General features: G+C 40.7%; 1 protein-coding gene and 1 long non-coding RNA gene across 2 annotated transcripts; both read right to left on the bottom strand.

Annotated features, from left to right (window-relative positions):
- Nucleotides 1-430: 430 nt before the first annotated feature.
- LOC131012925 (uncharacterized) lies at nucleotides 431-4238 on the bottom strand. The gene is made up of 3 exons (XR_009097525.1): nucleotides 3702-4238; nucleotides 1782-1848; nucleotides 431-1178 (listed from the first exon to the last, which is right to left on the bottom strand). It is a non-coding gene; the product is annotated as an uncharacterized LOC131012925 (long non-coding RNA).
- Nucleotides 4239-24859: 20621 nt separating this feature from the next.
- On the bottom strand, nucleotides 24860-27055 carry LOC131007948 (uncharacterized). The gene is made up of 4 exons (XM_057934857.1): nucleotides 27013-27055; nucleotides 26703-26968; nucleotides 25288-26594; nucleotides 24860-25196 (listed from the first exon to the last, which is right to left on the bottom strand). The coding sequence occupies exons 1-4, from the start codon at nucleotides 27053-27055 to the stop codon at nucleotides 24860-24862; spliced, it is 1953 nt and encodes a 650-aa protein (XP_057790840.1).
- Between the last annotated feature and the right edge of the window lie 730 nt (nucleotides 27056-27785).

Raw genomic sequence — 27785 nt, 5'->3', positions numbered from 1 at the left:
ATGATATTAGATCCCTTAATCTAAATCATATCAGTAAGACAACTCAACAATTCTCTCTCAAAGCCATCTCCAAAGACTATGGCTCATGATACCTCCTCAAGTACCATTAAGGTTGCGTGAGCAAAACTCGCATCACAAAATAACTCAACATATCGTACAATATCTCATTGCAGCATGCTAATAACTCATCATTAATCATGCTATTATACTCAAGCTCATAACTCAAACTCATAACTCAAACCAACAAGTACTTAAAGCAATTGCTAATTCTCTCAAGCTTTTAGCTCTAAGTTCTCATTTCATCCTTCTACTTAGTAAAAAAAATCTCTCTTAACAATGACATTAGATTCCTTCATCTAAATCATCGTGACTTATCACAACTGCTCAAACAATTCTCATCACAAAACATCTCAAATACATCACATCATAACTCATAATTATGCATCCTCAATCATATAACATCATATGATATAAACGCTCTCATGATTCATCATGTAACATCAACATATGCTCTTACAACATAATAACTCATTATTAATCATGTTGTCATCCTAAAACTCAAACTATGCACCTTCAAAGTGTAACATCATAACTCATCATATAACCTCAACATCATGCTCTTCAAAATTTAACGTCAAATAAACTTTGAAATTTTACATACCTCGTTGAGCCTGGTGTGATGGTGCGCTGAGCTCACGGTTGTTAATAACTATTAGTCTAGTGACTCATTCTAGACTAAACTCAAGACTTCTAATTCAGAGCTTTCCTTCGCTCTGATACCACTCTGTCACAGCCCGCCCTAACTAGGGATAGTTAGGCCGAGTGATCCACGACTAGGGATGGGGTTAAAGAAGAAGGGGAAGAAAAGGGGCGTCATTTATAGCCGTAAAACTTACTCATCTTAATAAAACTCGTCATTTTTATTCATTAATACTCAATTGAAAACAGTCTATGAAAGACTGCATAAAAGTTAATTAATATCATTAATCAAGTTATACATCATATGCAACCATTCTCTTAAGACTCAAAGTATGACATAACATACTATAACATCAACAACATCTTGCAGCGGAAAGTAGCTAGACATATGTATGAAGACATATTCTAGACAGGTTAACTATTTATTAACAACCCTGGAGACTCCGCTCATTGCAGCACCATCATCACATCAGCTCAACCTGCACATTTAGAAAACATATGCAGGGCTGAGTACAAAAGCACTCAGTGGGCACGTATGCCTAGGTATAAAAATACATGCTTCAAAACTATAAATTGTCATGCCATCATAATCAGTACAGCAAGGGAGTTTTTCGCTAAAAAGGCCCAAGCTTACTAAGTTCATTTGTGATTCTTAAAGTTCGTCTGATCAGACTAAGTTCTTTTGTAATCTATCATATCTGAAACTGTGTGCCGGAGAGGTGGCCACCTCTCACGGTCACTTGACCGGCCAACCCGCTAGATGACTCACGGTCACTGGTGTACACTAGTCCTGGCAGGATAGCTATCAACTGCTCAGGACCCGAATTCGATTGCATCATTGGCAAAGCCAAAGCAGATAGATATCATACTAAAATTTAAACATTTTATGGCAAGACAATACTTGAAATAACTTTAACTCAAAGATTTTGTCATGAAATAACTTGCTCAAAGGTAGCATTAAACTCGTTTGATAGATATATAAAACTGAAATTAACAGTTAAATCATCTCATGCATTCATTCGTATAAGAGGCCTACGACAAGCAGGGGATCTCTATATACGTATAGTAAAAGTAATGCCCACCTCGTTGTGTCTCTGTATCAATGAGTAACGTCACTCTCTCCCTCAAGTCGTTACTTCCCAAAAGGACCTTCATCGTTATGAAGAATTGGTGAGAAGTTATAAAAGAAACCTCGATTAATAATCTAATCTCTTTTATGAAACATTAGTATCTCTAATGTTCATCTCTCTTGATTGTTAATCAATATAACAATTATTATCTCTCGTCATTACTCATTAATTATAACATCCTTATGTTATAATTAGCAGCGCTTCAATTAAAAGAAATATTTAACACATCGAAAAGTCCACTTTCTTAGCAGATCTATTCGCTCTCATCTCGTCTAATTAACCGATTAGAAAGTTAAACTTTCCATTAGGCATGTATTTGAGTCACGGGTCAACAAGAATTGACTATGCTCAAATTCTAATTTCACTAAAAATTTCGGCATGACCTATTCATATATAATGTCAGCCACGAGATTTCAACGCGTGAATCTCACTACGTGAACTCGTCTCTCGACTCAAAACTTAGCATCTTGACTTCTTTTCAACGCAAACCAAACAATTCAAAATCATCAAAACTCTTTATCAGTAAACTATCATTTATACTCGACACCAATTGTTCGAGTGTCAGATACCAACATTTATGTGCGTTAATCATAACTCTCACAACTCACACCATTTAGTCATATCGTATCATCCATCAAAACAAATATAATCAAGTTGTTTTCTAGAAAGTTTTGCTGTTTTTGTGTCATCTTTAAAAATTCATAACAACCAACTCAATCATCATAAACTCTCATACCAATTGATCTCAAAACTTCATGAAGTGTAGTTCACTCTAAAAATAGTAGTTAACCAAAAAGGTTAAAGGTTTTTGGAGATATTGCTCTTTTAGTGCAGGCTGTCAAAGATTGACAGTTTCTGCCAATTTTGTTTAGGCCATTAGAAACCAAGGCAAACCTTAATAAAATTCCATCAAATTTAATCATCCAAAACTAAAGGTATCCTTGAAGATTTGGTTAAAATTTCACAAGAGAAAACGTTCATATGATCTGCCAAATAAACAATGAAACTCATACACTTTTACTGTTGGACAAATATGACAGCAGAACAGGGCATTTTTGAAATAATAAACTGCTCTGTTTCAGAGGTCATAAAAATCGAAATCTTATGTTTTTAGAAAAGTATTGAAGTCTAGTTTCGTTTAAAAAAAAACGGTGATGCAAAATCCTTCATGGATTAATAGATATAAACGTTTTTGTGAAGTCTACCAATAGTTGACAGATTCTGTCAAGGATTTTTCAAAATATCTTTAAAATAGCAAACATCATCCAAAAGATATGAAATTTTGCAGCAACGAAATACACATATCATAGATAAACATACTAAAATTTCAGAGCCATCAAGCAATGAAAACTCATCGAAACATAAGCTTGAAACTGCTGTAAAATTTTGACAGAATTCCAGTTTTAATTTCGTTCAACAATTATCATCCATAAATTGTAAATCAATTAGCATGCTCATGTGATATCGTAGAACACATATACACAATAATATTCATTATGCAACGTCTCAAACTTCACGAATTTAAATAATCATACTCTAAAAATTTATACAATTTTCGTGCTTGGAAAAATACGAATTTAATATATATCGATTCTAGCATACCCCTAAGCACAAATATCAAGTCAAAACGATCAAACAAAAATCGAAAGACAAGCTAATATGTGAAAAACGGGGCTGCCCTCATGGGTTTCATAGCTACGGTCCGTTCCGTTCTTACTCCCTTCATTAAACATGCTCAACATCTACCCAAGAACAACATACTAAAATTTCACGACGATCCGACGTCGTTTCAAAATAAAGTCGAGAATCGACGTTTTTCGACGTCGACGAAAATCGAAAAGAAAACCATCAAAACGTAGGTAGAGATCTTACCTACTTAGATACGTGATCGGAAAGATGATCGGCGCTCGTCTCGGTGCTCAAATCGGAAGTCAAAAGCTTGAACACCAAAGAAATGGTGTTAACGTGAAGTGTGTGTGTGTTTCTAATGTGTTTTAGTGTGTGTGTTGTGTGTGCAGCGTGAGTTAGGTGAGATAGAGGGATAGTGGGCAGTTGGGGGGGTGGTTAGGGGTAGGGTAGGTTAGATATTTAGGATATTAACCCGTTAGTCGTTAAATATCTCGTTTCGTCTCGTTTTAACGACTAACTACCCATACTCTTCGTTACTCGCCCTCTCAACCTCTACTCACTTTCATTGCACTCGTAATTCTATATAAATATAGAAAACACAAGCTCGTTCTCGAAATTCTGATAAACGAGCTCGGTTCGTTTATCGAGAAAATCTAGTTCACTATTCACTCGTCGTCCAAAAATAAAAACTTTCATTATTGGACTCGTATCGAAAAACTAAGAATATTTCTCGACGACGTGCACGTAAGATTTTGAAAGTCGACAAAAAGACGAAATAGCAGTATTTTACTATTCATCGTCAAAAAGTCAAACTTTTCAAAAACGTCTTAACGGACTCAGATCTCACTTCCGAGTTCACCGTTCTCATTCAAATAATTATCTCGAATTATTCAAATACTCAAACTCAAATACGAATATAAAATCTCACATCATTCTTACATCATCGAAAGAACATCTCAACATCTTAAAAATAATAAGAAAACTTCATATAACTCCTCATCTGTTTACAAAGTAAATCAAACAAGGGATCTAAACCCTAATTACTCAAACTCAAGCAATTAAACACGTCATCAAAAGCACTGGTATTACATATAATTACGATATTTTATTAAAGTGTCACAAATAAATTGTCGCAATTCTGAGACATTAAAATGAGTGTCGCAAATGTGTCACTAAAGTACGACATAATATTTACATGACGCACAATTGACGTAAATATATGACACTAACACCATAAGTGTGGCAATTTTACGACACATGCATATAGTGTCGCATGTGTGTATGTCGCAATAGGTCTGTTTTCTTGTAAACGAGTCCCACAATTTTAGCTTGCTACCCCAAAATTCTTGCTACCCGAAAATTTTCACTCCGCTATCATGCTACCCCCAGGGCTGGCCCTGGGCATGGGCGAGCATAGGCGACCGCCCAGGGCCCATGATTTTTGGGGGCCCCAAAAAGTGTTAATAGGCAAAAGTGCCCCATCCGTTATTCCTATTTTGAAAAATGTCCACCCTTATCATGCAAAGCTATCCATGCCCTAAAAGACTAAATATGTAACACCCCGATAATTTAGATTTATTTTATAAGTTTAATTAATAGTATTTTCTTGTATAGCTTATTTTTTTTAAATAATTACATGATACATATAGATATGCACCATTAATTTTATCTAGACTATTATTATTATTATTATTATTATTATTATTATTATTAGTATTATTTTTGTTTCCTATTAGAACTAGAACTCTTTAAAAACTAGTATAAATATGGGATCTATTTTCAAACCCTAGAGGAGACGGACACACTAATTAATTAGGGTTTTAGAGAGAGCAGAGAGGGCCAGAAACGTGTAGGCAGAAGATCTGAGCTGGAGTCAGATTTTCGCAGGAAATCAAGTTCTGGCAGTTTCGGGAGAACGGCCATAACTTCCTCCACAGAACTCCGATTCAAGCGAAACAGGCGGCCACGGAAAGCTCTCTCGAAGACGAAGAAGTCGTATTTCTGGGCAAAATATGATTTGAGGACGTTTGGGGCTTCAAACGAAGGTTTGAAGCTGACTGGTCTGTTCAGCTGCGATTTGACGAATTCTTCTGGTGCGGCGCTATTAAGACCTTCATTCCGGATTTGATTATTAGCTTCGAGACTAAGTTTTGCAGTTTTAGAGTCGAGGTGGCCATGAAAGTCGAGAATGACTAGAGATTTAGTATTTCCATAGAAATTTAAGTTGAAACATGTTACTTTTTAGTTTATCATTTTATTTCATGTTACTACTTTAGTTTTGACAAGTTGATTTTAAATTGGTTTAAACTTTTATAATTCAAGAAATTTTATTTTTATATATTAGTTTTCAAAGATTTTATATTGAAAAGTTTATGAAAATTGGGGTGTTACATAGTGGTATCAGAGCGGGTCTACGTTCCTGTAGACTCGTGCCCAAAAAAAAAAATGTTTTGCTTTCAAAAAGGTTTAAGTAAGCTTAAAAGGTTAGATAAGCCTAGTCATTCGAAACTCATGGGCTGCATCGACTCCAAGGTATGTGTTTTAATTGCTTAAGTATACGACCGTTAGGATGTTTTACATGACTTTTTTTTTTATGATGCCTTTATGTTCTAGTACTATTATGTTTAGCTTCGTTAGAAATAGTTGAAATTGTGAAATTGTTAGATGGTACGGACACGTCAAACTCCCACTAGAGCTCAAGTACCCTACAAGCACGAATTGAGAAATTGCGCGAAGAATATATGAAAGATTAAGTGAACGTTGTGAATTCTTGCGTGTACAATGCGAGAGATACGAAAGGATTAGGAGGCTGCAATCGGTGTACGACTGCTATACATGGAGTAGCGACTACGGGTTCGTGGAACACGTGCGAAGGATGAAGTTACCTCACCATAGAACTAGATTATATGGCTCAAGAATCGTGACTAGAATTTCGAGGACGAAATTATTTTAAGTGGGGTAGGTTGTAACACCCCGATAATTTAGATTTATTTTATAAGTTTAATTAATAGTATTTTCTTGTATAGCTTATTTTTTTTAAATAATTACATGATACATATAGATATGCACCATTAATTTTATCTAGACTATTATTATTATTATTATTATTATTATTATTATTATTATTATTATTATTATTATTATTATTATTATTATTATTATTATTATTATTATTATTATTTTTGTTTCCTATTAGAACTAGAACTCTTTAAAAACTAGTATAAATATGGGATCTATTTTCAAACCCTAGAGGAGACGGACACACTAATTAATTAGGGTTTTAGAGAGAGCAGAGAGGGCCAGAAACGTGTAGGCAGAAGATCTGAGCTGGAGTCAGATTTTCGCAGGAAATCAAGTTCTGGCAGTTTCGGGAGAACGGCCATAACTTCCTCCACAGAACTCCGATTCAAGCGAAACAGGCGGCCACGGAAAGCTCTCTCGAAGACGAAGAAGTCGTATTTCTGGGCAAAATATGATTTGAGGACGTTTGGGGCTTCAAACGAAGGTTTGAAGCTGACTGGTCTGTTCAGCTGCGATTTGACGAATTCTTCTGGTGCGGCGCTATTAAGACCTTCATTCCGGATTTGATTATTAGCTTCGAGACTAAGTTTTGCAGTTTTAGAGTCGAGGTGGCCATGGAAGTCGAGAATGACTAGAGATTTAGTATTTCCATAGAAATTTAAGTTGAAACATGTTACTTTTTAGTTTATCATTTTATTTCATGTTACTACTTTAGTTTTGACAAGTTGATTTTAAATTGGTTTAAACTTTTATAATTCAAGAAATTTTATTTTTATATATTAGTTTTCAAAGATTTTATATTGAAAAGTTTATGAAGGGATTTTACACTTATTCATATGGTTATATATGTTTTATTATCGCGTTGATTACTTGTTTACGTGCATCCTTGACTATGTTGTTATGTGTGATCATGTGATTTAAGCCATTGATCTATGTTATGTGCGATCATGGGACCTAAGCCATGATCTATGTTATTATGTGCGATCATGGGACCTAAGCCATTGATCTATGTTATGTGTGATCATGGGACCTAAGCCATGATCTATGTTATTATGTGCGATCATGAGACCTAAGCCATTGATCTATGTTATGTGCGATCATGGGACCTAAGCCATGATCTATGTTATTATGTGCGATCATGGGACCTAAGCCATTGATCTATGTTATGTGCGATCATGGGACCTAAGCCATTGATCTATGTTATGTGCGATCATGGGACCTAAGCCATTGATCTATGTTATGTGTGATCATGGGACCTAAGCCATTGATCGATCATGGGACCTAAGCCATTGATTTATGTATGTGTTTGGTCATGGGACTTAAGCCATCGACTCAAAATATGATTATGTTTGTCAAGGGGCTCTAGTCTCTTGGCGTATGTTTGCAAGTATGATAATGTGATTTAATTATATATGTGACATATATGAATATTTTGTTATGTTCCTCACTGAGTATATTTTCAATATGCTCACCCCCTTATCTTTTCAGTTTTGCAGTTTTAGAGTCGAGGTGGCCATGGAAGTCGAGAATGACTAGAGATTTAGTATTTCCATAGAAATTTAAGTTGAAACATGTTACTTTTTAGTTTATCATTTTATTTCATGTTACTACTTTAGTTTTGACAAGTTGATTTTAAATTGGTTTAAACTTTTATAATTCAAGAAATTTTATTTTTATAGTATTAGTTTTCAAAGATTTTATATTGAAAAGTTTATGAAAATTGGGGTGTTACAAAATAACCCTTAAGTGGGTCAACATCAAATGTAATCATTTCGGTCTTCTTACACAATCTTACACATTTTTGAGTTTCAATGCATTTTTTTACAATAATTTGTGATGTTGACCGAAATTCATGGTTTTGAGTGCATGCAATAATTTTTTTTACACTATATATATATATATATATATGTGTTCATATATATATATATATATGTGTGTTCATATATATATATATATATATATATATATATATATATATATATAGGGTTGGGTTCCGATGGATCCCTATGCTTATAATAGATCCGTAGATCCAAATCTAGACCACACATTTATGACATGTGGCGCATCAAGATGGTGACACGTGGCAAGGCATTTCAAGGCAAAATCTGGAGAGGGGTAAAATTGGAATGTAATTTTCGAAATTCAAAAAAAAAAAAAAAAATTATATTTTCTCAAAATAGGTATATTTTAGACGCATAAAGTTTCATACGAGAATGCATGAACTTTCATATAAAAATGCATAAAGTTTCATATAAATATGCATAAGATTTCACCCCACCCCAACCCCACCCCCCACACCCCAGAACCCCACCCCACCCCAGAACCCCACCCCCACCCACCCCCTACCCCCCCACCCCCCCCACCCACCCCCCCCAAAAAAAAATTTTTTTTTTTTATTTTTTTAAAAACTGATTTTCTGACCACTGACCCACCCCTACCCCCACCCCCACCCCCCCCCCCCCAAAATTTTTTTTTTTAATTTTTTTATTTTCTCAAAAACTGATTTTCTGACCACTGACCCCCCACCCACCCACCCCCCACCCCCCCCCCAAAAAAATTTTTTTTTTTTTGAAAATCAGTTTTTAAAAAAATAAAAAAATAAAAAAAAAATTTGGGGGGGGGTGGGGGTGGGGGTGGGGGTGGGCCAGCAATTAGAAAATCAGTTTTTGAAAAAAAAAAAAAAAAATTTTTGGGGGGGGGGGGTGGGGGGGGGGGTCGGTGGGGGGGGGGGTGGGCCAGCAATTAGAAAATCAGTTTTTGAAAAAAAAAAAAAAAAAATTTTTTGGGGGGGTGGGGGTGGGGGGGTGGGTGGGGTGGGGAGGCAGGGGGCAGGGGCTGGGGTGGGGTGGCGAAACTACCAGATTTATTAAAATGAAATGCATTTTTTTGTATAGTTTAATGCATTTTATGTGAAAACTTTATGCATTTTTGTTTGATTTTATATGCATGTGAAACATGCCTATTTTTGGGGGGTGGTAATGGGGAGGGTTGGGGGGTGGTGTGGGCTGGATTGGGGGGTGGTATGGGTGGGGTGGTGAAAATACCAAAACTGGAAAAATTAAATGCATTTTTCAGTTCAAAGTTATGCATTTCATGTGAAAACTTTATGCATCTTTGTGCGAAACTGTATGCATCTAAAATATATCTATTTTGAGAAAATCTAAAAAAATATATATTTTTTTTAATTATTAAATCCGAAAATTACATTCCAATTTTACCCCTCCAGATTTTGCCTTGGAATCCTTGCCACGTGTCACCATCTTGATGCGCCACATGTCATAAATGTGTGGTCAAGATTTGGATCTAGGGATCTATTATAAGCATTGGGATCTATATGATCCCATTCCTATATATATATATATATATATATATATATATATATATATATATATATATGTGTTCATATCTTTAAATTGTAAATATTATCGACCGGACACTAATTAACACTTAAACAATATATTAAATTAAATTAAGCAAAATAGTAAAAATTAATATAAAGATACAAATAGATAAAATAGAAAATTTTATGTCGATATAACATCTGTCCGGCCGGTGAAGTGGCCGAAAAAATGTGTCCGACCGGGTACATTTCAGGTAAACAATTACTCGGCCGGACACATTTTTCCTTGCAAATTACCGGCCGGACAGATTATATTTAGGCATAAAATATTCTATTTTATTCAATTTCATAAAAAAAAAACCCTGTCAAGAAGCTAATAATATATATGCATGTGTATCTATCTTAAATTTTTTATTTTTTTCCCTTTAATATCTTAATTTCAATACATATATTCTTTGAAATTATTTGTATATATATATATATATATATATATATATATATATTGTGTTATTCTTGAATGTTGATATATAGTATATAACACTAGCTCTTCTCCTCTTCTTCCTGAATTTTGAAAAGAGCATGAAAACCCTAACCTTCAAGAAACTCTCGCCGCCGTTTTTCCCATGATTTCACCGGTTGCGTCGCCGGCGAACGCCATGTCTCCGGCGTCGGATAACTCACGCTTGAATCTTCCTGTTGTCTCTTCCAATTTTCTGCCTCATAATAATTCCTTTACGGAAAGTTCTGCTGCTAGGGCTTCGATGGATGCTAGGGCTTCGGTGGCTGATGCAAACGATTCTAGGGTTCTTCCCTTGACTGCTGATACTCAGGCCATCGTGGAAGACCATATTAACGCTGACGCTGAAGCCGTGAATCTTCACGGGGTTGAAGTCACGGTGGAGAAGCAACCTGCTACTACTCAACGAACATCTTATGCCAATATTATCAAGCCTCCAACTTTCAGAAAACCTGATGTTCCGGTGCATAGATGTGCGACGATCCAGCCCGTCACGATCAACGGAATCCTCTCCCTCAAAATTCCGGAGACCATGATTCAAGATCGTTTGAAACAGTTTCAGCATGCTTTGATTGGACGTCTATTGCTTCGAAAAGGAGAAAAGCCAAAGGCGGCTATGGAATTGAAGAAGGACCTCCAAGCTTTATGGCAGATTTATTCAGAATGGCACGTTATACCCATGAGTAAGGGTTTCTACACGCTTCGTTTCTCTACTGCTGCTGATAAAAACATGGCTAAGAAGAAAATAGCGTGGACTTTAAATTATGGTACGCTGCGGTTACGTGATTGGGTGAGGAATTTTGATCCTTATAAGGAAATCTCCTCGATTTGTCAAATTTGGATGCATATATACTATCTTCCAGTTGAGTACTGGACGAAGGAGATCATATCAAGCATTGGAAATTCGGTGGGAGTGTCGCTTAAGGTGGACGGAGCCACTGCTGATGGAGATGTTGGAAACTTTGCTAGAGTGCTTGTTGAGGTGGACTTGGCGCTCCCTCTGCCGGAATCGGTGTCTATCGACGGTCATGATAGATCGTTCTACGTGGAATTTTACTACGAGCAACTCCCGAAGTTCTGCACCAAATGCAAAATAACGGGTCACTTGTTGGAGAATTGCAACAAAAGGGCGAAAGGCAAAAAGATTACAGGAGACGAGAGGAATAAGGATGGTGATGATCCGGGGAATGGAGGTCAGGATGACAATACGAGAACACGGAAGACTGATGATGCAAGGACACAAGATACTGCTATGGTCGAAAAACATAAGCAATGGACTAAACCACAATCGGGATGGAGGCCTCGGCAGAACACGACTAAGGGACATGATGTGGGTACTCAGAGTGGCAGCAGATTTCAGGCTTTGGAACAGGTCAATGAGGCCTGCTTGAATAACGAGGATGACATCCAAGACGCTAGAACGGAGGCGGAGTCGGATTCGGACGAGGATGAAATTATTGAGGCGGACATAACTCCGACGATTGAGGTGGCGAAAGAAACTGCTTTAGTGGTGGAAAGACAGGCCGATTCTATTTCTTTAATGAACGAACAGCTGCCCTTGGAGGAGGAAGTGACTGAACAGGTGATTAAGTCTGCAGATAAGGAGGCGGTGCATGGGGCGGATGCCAATGGATCGGGAAGCTCTCCGAGATTTGATGAGAAGGAGAAAGCTGCTGCCTTACAACGCATGGAAAAAGAGATGAGTATACAGCGGGCTACTGAGATAGTGGATACTAACGCCAAGGCTATTTCCAAGGGTAAAGAGACGGTGCCACTGATGAAGAAACGAGGGAGGCCGCCAGGCCAAACTAAAGTCACCGATAGAAAACAAGCTCCTGGAGTGGATACCATTAAGAGTCGTTTGCGTCGGCCACCTGGACAAACGGTTGAACCGAATGCGGAATCATTAGAGACTATAAAAGAGCAGTTATTCAGAGCTTGGGAAACCGGGGGACAGCCGCGGGACTTTGTGATTATCAATGATGGATCGACCAGTACGCGCGCGATGTCGAATGTGGCGGCAGCAAAGAGTTGGGCGGCGGAAGTTGAAAGGGCTGATGCCCTTACCCAGAAGAAGCAATCCATGAATTTTTTAGTTTGGAACGTACGTGGTATCACGGACGAATCTAAACTTATCTTAAAGGAGCACTGTCGCTCCTTTTCTCCTTTAATTGTCGGCATCATCGAACCTAAAGCAGCGTTTTCTCACACTGCTAGCAGTTTCTGGAAGTCTCTTAACCTTATAAATAGTTTTCAGAATTCTAGATTGAATATGTGTTCTAACATCTGGATTTTTAATCATCCTGACGTGAGTACTGATGTGGTTTTCTCCTCGGATCAGGTTGTGATTGTGGACTGCTTGTGGAGGACGCGGCAGTTTCGTATGGCTATTGTTCATGGGTCTTCGTCTCATTTGGAGAGGCGTAAACTCTGGATGGATATTATTAATCACTCCGTGAGTGATTTTGTTGTCATTAGGGATTTCAATGCGGTGAAAGGTGCCCATGAGAGGAGTAGTAACTGTTTGCCTAATGCTGCGGCTTGTGCTGATTTTTGTGATTTATTGACGCTCTGGGATGCATTGAATCTCCTACTGTGGGTCTGAAATATACTTGGTCTGGCCGGAGATTTATGCCGTCTCATGTGGAATCTATGCTGGATCGTGTCTTTTTTTCCGAAAGCTTCGCTTCGTCTTGGCATTCTGTTTTCACCCACGTGCTTCCTAGGATCACTTCGGATCACTCGCCGATTGTGTTGTCTTGTCAAATGGAGCAGAAAGCCAGGAAGTTTTTTAGATTCCTTGATATGTGGACTTTGCACCCTGATTTTTTGGAGACTGTGAGGCATTCCTGGGATAAGGAGGCTAATTTTTCTTGCCCCATTTACACGGTCATGGCCAAGCTGAAGAGACTTAGAAAAGACCTTCGTCTGTGGAACAAGTCGACCTTTGGTCATGTTGATTCTTTGCTTATGGAGAAACAACAAGAGCTCTTGGATATCCAGAACAAGATCGCCGATGAGGGCTATACGGAGGATTTGTTCGATAAAGAGGTTTCTGCGCAAGCTAATATCAACATGGCGCTTTCTAGAAAGAATGCTCTCCTGAAGCAGAAAAGTAGAGTGGCGTGGCTTCAGGATGGAGACAGAAACACGACTTTCTTTCATAACATGATCCAAGTTTAGAAGAAAGCCGCACATTATTTCGCACTTGATGATTAGCGTGGAGGCGTGTGTTGATCAGGGCATTATTGGAGATCACATTGTGGATTTTTTCTCGACCTTATTTACTGAGAGTAGTCAGGCTCCGGCCAATATTGTGGAGGTGGAAGCGGTTCTGGATCATAGGATCTCGGATAATCTGAATGAGATGTTATCTCATTGGCCGGATGAGGAGGAGATTACTACGGCGGTTTTCCAAATGGACCCCCACAGCTCGCCTGGCCCGGATGGTTTTTCTGGTCGTTTCTTTCACACTTGTTGGGATGTTATAAAGGATGATCTTTGGAAGGCGGTGATTTCCTTTTTCATGCGTTCGTACCTTCCTCAAGGGTCTAACGCAAATACTCTCATTCTTATCCCCAAGAAAGAGGTCGTGAATACCGTGGCTGATCTGAGACCCATTGTTCTTTCGAATTTTCTATTCAAGATTATTTCGAAAGTCCTGGCGACCCGGCTTAGTTACGTCGCTGCGCAGCATGTTTCTAAAAATCAATTTGGTTTCATAAGTGGTCGTTCTATCCATGATTGTATCATGCTTGGCTCTGAGGGGGCAAATTGCATGCATCGTACTAATGGTGGTCAGAATATGGCGTGCAAAGTTGACATCACCAAAGCTTTTGACACTCTGAGGTGGGACTTCTTGCTAAACGTTCTGGAGGTTTGTGGTTACAGCAATCGGTTTATTGGTTGGATCAAAGTGATTTTACATTCTGCTCGTCTTTCGACTCTTTATAATAGGGAGCTTCGAGGCTATTTCAGTTGTTCTAGAGGGGTCCGACAGGGGGACCCTCTTTCTCCGATTCTCTTTGGTATTGCGGAAGACGTTCTCAGCGAACTGTTTAGCAATTGTGTGCATTCTGGTCATCTGGAGCCTATGCTCTTCTGCAGGGGTATTTCTTTTCCTACACATCTTCTTTATGCGGATGACATTCTTATTTTTTGCAAAGCTACGAGGGCAAATGCTAAGACTCTCCGCAAGATTCTGGACTATTATGGTCTTATATCTGGACAGATCTTCAGTCCGGATAAGTCCCAGATTTTCTTCTCCGATAAGGTGACTACTCGGACTAAGAGGCGGGTGTTGCGAGCGCTGCCTATTTCTCAGGGTTCCTTTCCTTTCACTTATTTGGGTATTCCTATCTTTAGAGGTAAAGTGAAAGCTCTTTATCTTCGGAGTATTCACGACAAGATCGTGAATAAGTTTGCTCGTTGGAAAGGTGTTCATCTCTCCATGGCCGGACGTCTCTGCTTGATTAATTCGGTGATCAGCAGTTCTCTCACTCATTCGATGATGGTGTATAGATGGCCTAGAAGGTTGTTGAGAGACTTAGATGCTAAATGCAGGAACTTTCTCTGGAATGGGAACATCCGGAAAGCACCTACCAGTTCGGTTAGCTGGAGCAGAGTTTGTGCTTCTAAAAATGAGAGAGGTCTTGGTATTCGTTCTTTTGTCACTATGAACAAGTGCTTTCTCATGAAAATGGCTTGGAAGGTTATTGAAGGTGAGAGCTTTGGCTATGATATTATGCGTCGTCGTTATTTATCTACTTGTGGCAAAGTAAGGCAAACTGCCCCCTCTTCTATCTGGAGTGGCCTGCGTGAGGAGATTGGTGATCTGGTCACTGATTCGTTCAGCTATATTGGTGACGGCACCTCCATGCTTTTTTGGCTTGATGATTGGTTGGGATATCGTCTCGTTGACATCTGTCAAGTTCCTTGTTTTTTGAAGGAAACTCTTACCCAGACGGTGGCTGACTATTTCTATGATGGAGTTTGGCACTTTACTCAAGATTTTGTGAACATCTTTCCTACGACTGTTTGTGATATTCTTTTTACTCCTATTGGCGATAAAGATATCAGGTTTTGGAAGCCTTCTCTGCAGGGGAAGGTTACTCCGGCTTTGGCCTTTGCTCGTCATGGTCATTATTTCCCGACGGTGAGATGGGGCTCCTGGCTTTGGGAACCTTTCATCACGGCTCGTCGTTCTTTAGTTTGCTGGCGGCTCATCCATGACCGTATGCCAACGTATGATCGTCTTATTCGGCACGGTTTAATCATGCCGAATCGGTGTGCTATTTGCATGAAGGACGCGGAAACGACTAATCACATTTTTTGGGGCTGCACTCCTGTTCATAATGCTTGGATGGAATTTCTTGATTGGTTTCAGTTTCCCCAAGGCAAGCATACGATGGATATTCATAGTTTTTTGGTCTTAGCCTGGAATCGGGAGCTTAGCACTCAGGTTAGTAATTTCTGGAAGGCTAGTATTATTACCATGATCTGGGCGATTTGGTCACAGCGGAACAACTGCATTTTTGAGGACAAGAATTTCTCCTATAAGCATGCCATTCATGTTGTCAAAGTGGCATTCTTGGAGATTGAGAACAATTTCAAACATCTGGGTCACATGAGCAACAAGTGGACTGACTACACCATTCTTCGAAATATTGGCGTGAAAGGGAGGGCGACGCCTCCACCAAGATTCATCACTGTGAAATGGTGGCCTCCTACGGAGCATTGGATCAAAGTGAATACTGATGGGTCGGCTCGTGGTGCTCCGGGGGCGATCGGAGCTGGTGGGGTTTTTCGTGATCATTGGGGTTGGGTGCGTGGGTGTTTTCACTATAAGTTGGGAGTAGGATATGCCTTCGAAGCGGAGCTTTTTGCGGTGATTTCAGCTGTCAGAATCGCCAAGGCAAGAGGCTGGAATGATCTCTGGATTGAATCCGACTCGACTTACGTGGTTAGTCTCTTGCAAAATCGAGCTAAAGATGTCCCTTGGAGATTTAAGGTTCTTTGGGAGGAGGTTTTGGATTCTCTTTTGACTTTTCGGCTTCACATCACTCACGTTTTTAGAGAAGGTAATAAGGTTGCTGACATCATGGCCAATCCTGAGAGAACCGTGGGGTGGTGGCCCCATGAGATTGATGAAATTAAACAGGCTGTCCGGGTTGACATGGCTGCGAATTCTCACCTTCGCATGATCTCCTAGGGTTTTCTTGCGGCTTTTGCTCTGGTTTGATGGGTGGTTTCTTGATTCGTTGGGGCAGTGTTCGGTGTTGGGTTTGGGATGTCGGTTGTGTCTTTTTACAGCATCTGGGTGCGCTCGATGCTGGGGCGCAGCTGGTCGGGTCCCGTTGGTTCTCCGTAAACGACCTCCTGGGGTGGTTTTACGTCGAGTCTTTTTGGGAATCAACAGCTTCCGTTATTGATATGTTGATTCTTGGAGTGCTATCTCCTTGTTTTGAGGCTTTCTGGTTTTCGGCTGTTCCTGTGTCTTCGGTTTTGTTTATTTTTTGTTTTGTTCGTTGGCTTTTCTGTTTTTGCGCTTGGGAGCCGAGCTGCTTAGGGGCGATGGTTAGGTCGGAGCTTCTGAAGCTGTCTCTTTTCCGCTCTCTCGCAGTTTTTGTTCTTAGACGAGTACTTTTTTTTCCTTTAAGGATTTTCCCTCTCGGGTTTGCCTTAAACGGGTTTTAATGAGGCTCGGCCCTTAGTTTGCTCTTTTGTGCTCTCAAGGGTTCTTAGGTTTCTTTTTTCTCTTTTCCCTTTTTATATAAAATCTTAATTTAAAAAATAGTATATAACACTATATATATCGTGTTAATCCATATCTTTAAATTTAAAATATATATATATGAGTATATATATATATATATACTCAAAATCCGTCCCAATTAAATCATGCTTGTTACCCAAAAAAATCATGCATGTTACCAAAAAAATTATGCAAGAACCGATACATAAAGGACAAAAATATCTTTGTAAAAAAATTGATTCTCTTTTGATAGACATAAAGCCGATTGTATCGGCTTCAATCACTTTTTTTTCATCCATATATCTTATCTATATATTTACCTTCCTTCTTTTTTTACTCACCAATATAACCGAGAGAGACTTCAAAATTGAAGCACGGTCGGACGAAAAGTTTCCTCATCATCCATGGCATCTTCTTCACAGGTTTTGATTTTTAATTTTCATGAAATTGAATAGAATAGAATATTTTATGCTAAAAAACAATCGGTCCGGCCGGTGAAGTGGCCGGATAAATCTGTCCGACCAAGTACATTGTTTAAATGAAACATACCGGCGGACGCATTTTTCCGGGAACTTCACCGACCGGACCGATCGTTTTTTAGCATAAAATATTCCATTTTAATTAGTTGTATGTTTATATTAATTATTAGTAATTTACTGAATTTAATTTAATTATATTGTTTAAGTAATAATTATTGAATTATTATTGCTTTGTTTTGCTGGGTATTACATTGCATTTTTTATGTTTTTGCTGTGCAATTGAATAAAATAAAGTATTTTATGCCTATACAGAAACTATCCGGCCGGTACTATGCCCGGAATAATGTGTCCGGCCGGTACAATTTCTATCTGAAATGTACCCGGCCGGACACATTTTTTCGGGCACTTCTGTCACGACCGGACCTAATTAAGGATAACTAAGCCGGGAAACCGTGACCAAGGAAGGGAGATTAGAAGCGGGGTTAGAAAGGGAGTGAATAATTAATGAAGGATCGGACTCAACTCATTGTTAATAAAGGGAAATTTATAAATAATTGTTGTTTAATCATAAGGACTCGAATAACTTGTACACTCGGATGAATCCGACTTGACTTAAAAGACATAATACTCGAGAGTACGCAGCGGATTAACAATATCTGAACTACATGTATGGAGACATGTATCCAAGAGTTCATTTAATAAACTTATGACAAAAGCTCCACTCGTCACTTCATCTTCATCAGCCACTGCTCAACCTGCTCATTTAGAAATATATGCAGGGCTGAGTACGAGAGTACTCAGTGGGCACGTATGCCTAAGTATAAATATAAACATGCTTCATGAAACTGTAAATTGTCATGCCATCATAAACAGTACAGCAAGGGAGTTTTCGTGAAATAGGCCCAAGCTTACTAAATTCTTTTGTGATACTTAAAGTTCGTCTGGAGACTAAGTTCTCTTGTAATCTATCATATCTGGAACTTTGTACCGGAGAGGTGGCCACCTCTCACGGACACTTGGCCGGCCAACCCGCTAGATGACTCACGGTCACTGGTGTACACTAGTCCTAGCAGGATAGCTATCAACTGCTCAGGACCCGAATTCGATTACATAACTGGCAAAGCCACATCAGATAGATATCATACTAAAATTTAAACATTTTATGGCAAGACAACATTAGTAATATTTTTCAGTTCAAAGATTTTGTAACGAAATAACTTGTTCAAATGTAGCATTAAACTCGTTTGATAGGTATATAAAACTGAAATTAGCAGTTAAATCATCTCATGCATTCATTCGTATAAGAGGCCTACGACACGCAGGGGATCTCCATATACATATAGTAAAAGTAATGCCCACCTGGTAGTGGAGACTCACGACTAAGCCTTAAACTCTTGCGTTCAACGTTGATTCGGAAAAGAAATAACGTAAGGTCTTAGTCCGAGGAAATTCTAAAATAAATGAGGATGCGTAATGTAATTATGCATGGCTCATATTCCTTTTTATTAACCAATTAACCCAACTAGGTTCCGTCCCATGAAGTCAAGTAATTAACTACATTGATTCGTTCTCATAGGGTGTTCTAAACTGTCAGTAAAACATAATAGTCCCCCTTCGTGAGCAAGGGAAAGGAAATAATAAAGATTTAAACACCCTAAGTTCTCTTCTCTCTCTCTCTCTCTCTCTCTCTCTCTCTCTCTCTCTCTCTCTCTCTCTCTCGCGCGCGCGCGGTATGCTCTGCTTCTTTGCTTTCTGCTCTGGAGGTCAGCTCTGGCCTCTAAGTTAGCTCTGGTTGAGTTAGCTCTGTGGCGAAGTGATTCCTCTGGCGAGGTGATTCCTCTGGCCATTCCTCTGGCGAGGCGATTTCGCTGGACTGGACGACTCGGCCTCGCTGGCCTCGTCCCAGCTGGACTCATCCCCGCTGGCCTCGTCCCCGCTGGACTCGTCCCCGCTGGACTCGTCCTTATCTCGCCTCGATTCTCACTCGTATACAGACCTTAATCTCTACCTATGTGAGCATGCTGTGATTATTCACGTTCGTCTACGTTTAAAGCTAAAGTTCTCGTCGTTCATCAAGGTTCAAGTTGTAGGTTCCACTAAAACGTGACTTAACATGCTTTTTGTTCATTCGTTTACAGCCCATAAAACATGATTTCTGCTAGCGTGATGCATGTCGATTGGAGTAGCAACAGAGGTCGAAGGTTACCTTGATATCTCGCGTGCTTTGGTCGGGTAAAGAACGATGGTTTCTCTCTCTTTTTTTTTTCGAGCGTCGAGGTGCAAACTGAAAGTGAAATGGCTGCTGATCTTAGGCCGAAAACAGGTGGAAAGAAACATGGCGAGGGGAGGAAAATTAAGCCGAGTTGTTACCTTGTTCAAGTCGGCAGCAAGAATCTCGTTCTACTCCCCTTCGTGCAAGGCGTCGAGAGAGATGAAACTCCTCGCTGTTGCTGCTGGAACTCTAAGTGTTGGAAGGATAAGGGGTGGCTCAAGGGTTGAAGAGTGAATTTATAGTTGGAGCTCGGCTGATGTGTACTTGAGTGCCGAAGGAAGGGCATGGTTGTAGGATTGCGTGGCGTGGGATGGGGTGCAGCAGGTGAGGCGATGGGAGACCTTTCGGCTGCCCAGCCAATGGGAGGAGAGCTGCTGCTGCAGCTTGCGTGGGAGGCCCTTCGGCTGCCCATCCAATGGGAGGAGAGCTGCTGCTGCAGCTTGTGTGGGAGGCCTTTCGGCTGCCCAGCCAATGGCTGTTGCTGTAGCACCTTTTTCCACCTTTTCCTTTCTCCCTTTTTCCTTCTTTTCCTTACTTGTGGCATTGGCAGGTGGCGGATAGGGTGGCGTAGGTGGTGATGTGATCTAAGAGAAAAGATCTAAGTTAAATCCTTCAGTGTTGCTCTCTCTGTATTTGAAATACTGGTTTCGCGTTTCTGTTAAAATCGATCATGCTAAATTAAATCCGTAGATTTAATTAGCTTCAAAGTCGGAAATAAATCACGACTTAAGTAACAACATGAAATAAACTCCATTTTGATAATTAACCCAACTTTGCTAAGTTGGTTATACCTGAGTAATAATAATTATTCATCGACTCAAAGATTCTCGTCGCGGTTTTAAACACGCGAAGTTAAATAGAAATGCATACTGCTAGTGTAGTGACTCTGTCTCCAAAATACGTAATTCAGAAACATAGCTGAAAACATAAGGTGCTTCATTTACTGGCAGATAGATAAATAAACACGAAATACTGGAATTAAATACTACTAAAAGAGCGGGTTGTCACAACTTCACCGGCCGGACCGTTGCTATATAGGCATAAAATACTTTATTCAATCTATCTGTATGTTTATATTAATTATTACTATTTTACTGAATTTAATTTAATTATAATTGTTTAATTATTAATTATTGAATTATTATTGCTTGGTATTAATTAAATTACAGTTTTTTTGTTTATTTTATGAAATTGAATAAAATAAAATATTCTATGCCTATATAGTGACTGTGCATATTAAACTCATCGAGAATTAGTATTGCTTTATGAAATTATATACATGAGATGTGAGATGTTAGTTTGTGCATTTTGATCTAGATGAGTTTCGAATTAGGCATTTTATGTATTTTTCTATTTGTATTATTTTTTAATATTTTACTGAATTTAATATGGTTTTCATTTTGTAAATGAATAGGCGAATGTCCCATATCTTCGTCCCGACACTATTGACCAGACGGAGGTTGCTATCAGCACATACTATAGGGATTCTGCTTTTCCAGAGCTGGTTGAAACTTTAAATGTGGTCGGCAATGAGTGCAATGAAGGGTTATTGGGAAGATTTAGAGCATCATGTTTTGGGCATTTCACTGATTGGAGGCTCGGCCCGAAGAGCAATAGAGCATTGCACCAGATTGTATCGAGGCAGATTGTGTCAGAAGCCGATGAGATGTGCTTCTTTCTGTGCGGAGCACGAGTCAGATTTTCCCCCGCGGACTACGCATTAGTGACTGGGCTCAATTTCGGGGATCGAGATTCGATGCGACATTACAGCATGACTGCAGTCGCGTGGAGGCATATTGACGATTCTGCGGTGGGCGAACCATGACCGTACAGGCGCTCATTAAACGCGTGTGCGATTTGGATCATCGAGTGGATGATGAGGATGGGAGCCTGTACCTTCGTGTTGTCCTCGTGTGTGTGGCTCACACCCTTGTTCTTGGGTTGGATGCACGGGTACAGCCGTGGCTTTGGGTGTTGGTGGATGATCTGGCTGCATTTGATAGATTCCCCTGGGGCGCGTATTCGTATAAGATGTTATGCCATTATACGACAGATATAGGAACCGGCGAGAAGTATCACTTCTACGGTCCTTCGTGGGCTTTATATGTCTGGGCATTGGAGCGCGTCCCGGGCTTCGGACAGATGGTCGCAGCATCTAGCGGTGATCCGACATCGCACCCTCGATGTTTGAGATGGAATTTCAGGGGTAAGCCCCGGCTTCACGGTTTGCGCGATCTATTTGAGGGACAGGTAATCAGTTATTTCAGATTTAGTGTTTCACCGTTACTGGTTTTATTTATGTTCTAAGATGTTATCTATGTTGCTTTCTAGGGTGGTGTCCTGCCTCTGGAGCCCGATGGGCACGATCTGTCGAGTCACTACTTCATATCAGCGCTGGCACCGGGCGAACTCTCGGTGAGCTTCAGGGCCCCCGATAACCCATTAGCTCGGGGTGTCCAATTTTCACAGCACACCAGAGCCCGTGTTGTGGAGGAGCGCGGAGACGAGGAGGATGTACCTAGACAACCTCGTATGACTCGCAGTCAGAGTGTTCGGGGCCCTGTGAGGGATGCTCAACCCCACGAGCCGGCTCGTCATTCAGTAGATCCGGGAAAGCGCCCAACGCCGCATACTTCTTCATCGTCGAGCGGATCTCGGCCTGTATCCAGTCCCAACGAGGGTGAGGTGGACCGTAAATGGGTCAAGAAGACGATCCGTCAGGAGATCAAGAAGTTCTTCGACAAATTCATGGATAAACTTCAGGGCAAGGGCAAGGGCAAAAAGGATAGGTGCAAGAAGAGCAAACATTTTCGAGGGTCTAACTCCCCTGATGATGACCAGCGACGGTCTCCTCCAAAGCATAGAGCCGATCCCAGTGCTTTAGGGCCCGACGCTTCCCCACCAAGCGTTTCACGTCCCTGCGACGACGACCCCCGCGATGAGGAACCACGCCATCCAGAGACCCAGCATTATGCTGCACGCCCTTCAGATTATGATTCTCGCCCAGCAGAGACCCGGGATTACAACGAGCAGTGGCGAGCCATTATACAATCTGGTCAGAGCGACTACACACCGGCCCAGCAGAATTTTGACTGGTCGACCTATGTCTACCCTCATGCCTCTTCCCCATTCCTGCGACCGCAGTATAGGACAGAGCCCCCGATATACTTTGCTGAGCCGCTCACTTCTGTTGCACCGACGCTTGAGTGGGGACTGTCTAGTTCTGCAGGGTCGGCTCAGACGGAGGAGCCTGAGCCACAGGCAGAGCAGCCCCAGGCAGAGCAGCCACCGGCAGAGCAGCCACAGCGTCGCAGCCAGAGGGTGAGGCGTCTGTCTAACTTTCGAAGATCGCCTTGGGTTAATAGCCGAGAGCCACGTCCAGTGACACAACACTGCAGTGACCATTATGAGAAGTGAATTGCTAGATATCGAGCGGGTAGGGGTGGTGAGGTGTATGTCAAGGCCAGTGGTGGTGTGTGGGAGTACGACGACTTCGCGCGGGTGGAGAATGTCAGCCAGGAATTCACAACTGGGGTAAATAATCTATTGATTTTAACATTGTTAAATTATTTTCTACTAACTTTCTGATTTTAACTTTGTTGCAGGATATTGACTTGTATTTTTTGACCTTGAGAAATAGACTTAGAGATTCCCTGGATTTACTTGATGACGTAAATATGAATAACACAATCATAGTAGACACGGATTGGTTTGTAAGTAAACTTTCATTATTTATACTCCCTCCGTCCATGAATTAAAGCCCCGTTTGAGGGTGGGCACGGAGACTAAGAAAGCAGAAAAAGGTGTTGTGGATGAAATATAAGGGTAGTTGACTAAAGTGATAAAGTAGTTGACTAAAGTGTTAAAGGTGTTGTGTGGTGGGTCCACTAGTGATAAAGTGTAATAAATATAGAATATAAAAATGATAAAGTTGTTGTAAGGTGGGTCCATTAGTGGCAAAGGGTAGTAAATATAGGAAAAGAAGAAGAGTAAAAAGGTACATAAAGCACAATAGGGCTTTAATTGGTGGACAAAAATTTAAGTGCAAGTATGGCTTTAATTCGTGGACGGAGGGAGTATGTTTTCATTGGTGCGGATATAAATTATTAATTACTTATTTGATTTGTAGATATACCTCAAGAAAGAGTGGGACGCTCTATTGGTGAAGTGGGCAGGAAGTGAGTTCAGCCCCAGGGAGTATCATGTATTGACGCATACAGCAATAGCTGATGGTTGGGAGCCTGAGATAGACTGGATCTCCGTTGTACGTGGAAAACCACTTCTGGGCCATGAACTTGCTCCTGGTCAAACCGGATGGATGAATGCCACACAGGTAATGATTAAAGATATATTAAACAATTATTTGTCATTAATCATTTGTGCTTTATCGTTGTTTCTTATCATTTCATTGTGGTTTGTCATAGGTTCTCATGCCAGTCATAATTGGCCACTATTTTATCCTATGTCGGATTCGGTTAGGAGAAGCCGTTTGCGAGGTCTATGACCCAGTATTCCACAATCTTAGTGCTCAACATCAAAGTGCTCGATATAGTGAACTACTACCTATACTGAGATTGTTTCCAGTTGTCCTTCAGTTGTCGAGGTGGCTAGACGACACATCCATTGATTCGACAGTGGTAAATGAGAGGTGGCCAGTTATGACGACGGAGTTTGCTCCAGCGGAGGTTCAGTTTCAGCAGCAGGACGCTGTCAGCTGCGGGCCTTTCATCTGCATGTATGCTGAACGACTGATATCTGGCTCTCCATCCATTGAGTGGGGTAATAGCAACGTTAGGGCATATAGGAGCAAGATTGCTAGATCTATATTTTCGTTGTGTGAAACTTGGAAGGCCCGATGCACTAGACTTGGTTTTACATAGTGTTGTATATTGTTACATTCATGTGTGGTTTATTTGGTTATTCAACGAACTTTATTTCCAGTTAATCATTTCAGCTTATCGAATAATAAGATAATTCAATCAATATCATTAACTGTTACAACACACAAATACAAACCACTACTCCCTGGGCTCAGTCGCCCTGCCAGCGCACGTTCTCTTGCTGTGTCCTTCTTCATGGCAGATGCTGCACTTCTTTGGTTTACGACGCCTGATACTAGAAGACTCATCTGCTTGTGTGCTGCTGCCTTCACCACCACCTCGATGTCTACCTTCTTTTGGGCGCCCCGATTGACCTTTTACAATCAGAGGTAATACAACCTGCTCAGCGATGTGCTCGGGAACCAACCACTGGTGTCTCGGCGGGAGATTATTAACTTCGTCAGAGTAAGTATCGATAAGAAATTCATTCGTGTAGTACGAGTCTACATACTCCGCGATCGTATCACCGGCCTCACTATAAAAACAAACTCCGACATTAATCAATATAACGAACATTAGAACATATTTACATTTCAATGAACCCACCTTAGAAATAATGCTCGTACCTTATTGCAGCGATTGAATGAGAACATGGCAGTTGGTCTAGCTGAAATACTCGACATTCGGATTTTTTCTTCTCCAGATCCACCTTAAAGCTTCTGTCAGCAGTTTGCACCTTATACTTTATGCCACTCAACCTTTGTGCAGTGTATCGACGACTTTTTTGGACTTCAATAGCTATCCTTTTACCGGCCTCAGCAGTCAAGACTTCCTCGTTTTGTTGTGCAGCCCTTAGTCGCTCGCTGAACCATTTCTCAATAACAAGTCTGATTGCCTCTAACATCGAGTAGATAGGAAGTCTTCTTGCCCACAACAATCTGGAATTAAAAGCTTCAGCAGCATTTGAAGTCATAAAACTGTAGCGTCGCACAGGCATAGGACACATCGAATGAGCCCACTTTTCCGGCCCAATCCCCATTAGTTTATCGTACGCGGCTCTCTTCATAACCTTCAGGGCGTTCATAGCCCTAGTGAAGTCGGACTTCTCGTACGCAAATGCAGCTTGTCGATACACCTCTACCACTGCCTTACCGTAATGCTTCAGGTTATTTTGCAAATGGTAGTAGCATAGGCCGTGGGTGGCATTTGGTAACTCATTCCTGATAGCATTGGCAATGGAGATATGTTGATCAGAGATACGTCGAATGTGCGACATGAAATACATCCACGATTCATCGTTCTCTTTCGGGCCAACACCATACGCGAGTGGGAATAAACTCTCGTTGCCGTCCTTCGTCACTGCAACAAACAAAATACCCATATTCTTGCCCTTCAAGTGTGTGCCGTCGACGACAATCACTGGCCGTAAGCTGAACATGAAACAACTAGCCGAAGCTGCAAGAGCAACAAATAAGTGTTTGAATCGGCCATCATCGTCAACTTCCCACTCCACCATCGAACCGGGATTGGATTGTCTCAACATGTATAAGTACTTGGGCAGCATCTCGAAGGACTGATCATGTCGACCATAAACCATCTCAGTCGCTCGATTACGGGCTCGCAATGCAACATCGTACTTGATCTGTACGCCAAACTCACGTCGCAGCTCCAGTTGGATGGCCTTCGGCTTCAAGATCTCGCAATCATCGTGTATTTTCTGTGCTAAATATGTTGCAACGACTTTTGCGGGGGCCTTTATTCGCGCTATGCGCCCTAGATCACCGTCGCATGAGTGCTCATTGGTGAACTTATACACTCCCCAAATGGATCCATCTTGAGACGATGCATGGAGCTTGAAGGGGCACGTATCTGAATGCTTGCATTTGAAGTAAATTCGTCTGCTGTCTGATTTGGTGACAGAAAATTCCTTGCCCTGCTTCATGTTCCACAGACCGATTGCAACGATCAGATCATCTTTGCTATTGAAATACATATTCTTTGACAACTCCCAAGGCAGTAGCTGATAATCTTCAATATCCACAAGTGCTGCTGCAGCGTCCAACGGGATAACCGGAACTAACCAATTGGTTAGTTCATCTGCTCCAGGAACCTGTTCGTCATCATCGTCATCGATCTGCAAATTCTGCCAACCTGCATATTCAATCCCTGCCCTTCTCACGTTCTCTGGCTCCGACAAGTCTTCAGAGGCGCTTGTATCAGTCTCGGCTTCAGACGATGGAACATAATCTTCATCTACATTACCAGCATTCTCCACAAACTGAGACTCGTTTGTATATTGATCATCAGCTGGACCCCAACAACGATCAGTTGTTAGGTGATCGTAATCGTACGGATTTGGCTAATCCCATGAAGGCCAACCCGTTGACTGATCATTACCCCAAGTGACCGACGGTTCACCAATTTCTTGCGCCGGTGAATCTCCGGCTGATAGGTCTAAATAAGCATATCTTTGGATTCCTTCCAATCCGTCCCCACCTTCGAATGTTGCACTAGATTCACCTCCATACCCAGAAGATTGAGGGAGATCGAACGAAGGAACATACACTCCTCCACTATAATCGTCTTCGACAACATAAATCTCAGGAAAATGTGGCTGGGACACCAGCAACTGAAGCAAATCATTGTCATTGGCAAGGAGATTTTTACTGTATACCCTGCCATTTAATCCATTCGTCAAATAATACAAGCTGTAATTAGTGCTCAATGAATTCTCCAACATCAGGTGATTTATCATGTACACCGTAGTGGCCATTGTGTCTCCGAAAATATGCAAACTCTTAGAAGAGCCGCCGATGTACTCATAACCATTGAAGGCACCTCCATAATTAACCACAAAGTATCTCTCATATTCATTCATCTACAGAAAAAATAATAAATAAATAAATAAATATATGATGTAAAGGGAATAAAATGTAAAAATACAACATATAACATGTTAATACACTCGAAAAACATCTGTCCGCCCGGGGAAGTTTCCGAGGAAATGTGTCCGGCCGTGTATTACATAATATATAATTACACACGGCCGGACACATTTTCAAGGACACTTGTCCGGGCGGACACATGATTTTCGAGCATATTAACATGAGTTATGTAGCAATAT

This window comes from Salvia miltiorrhiza, chromosome 2, assembly GCF_028751815.1.
Source record: "Salvia miltiorrhiza cultivar Shanhuang (shh) chromosome 2, IMPLAD_Smil_shh, whole genome shotgun sequence".
NCBI lineage: Eukaryota > Viridiplantae > Streptophyta > Magnoliopsida > Lamiales > Lamiaceae > Salvia > Salvia miltiorrhiza.
This window is presented reverse-complemented; position numbering and strand designations above follow the sequence as displayed.

Coding starts and splice junctions, on each gene's coding strand:
- LOC131007948 (XM_057934857.1), bottom strand. CDS start 27,055: ATGATCAGTCAACGGGTTGGCCTTCATGGGATTAGCCAAATCC. Junction 26,969..27,012: donor TCATGGGATTAGCCAAATCC/GTACGATTACGA, acceptor GTTGGGGTCCAG/CTGATGATCAATATACAAAC. Junction 26,595..26,702: donor TGGACGCTGCAGCAGCACTT/GTGGATATTGAA, acceptor AACATGAAGCAG/GGCAAGGAATTTTCTGTCAC.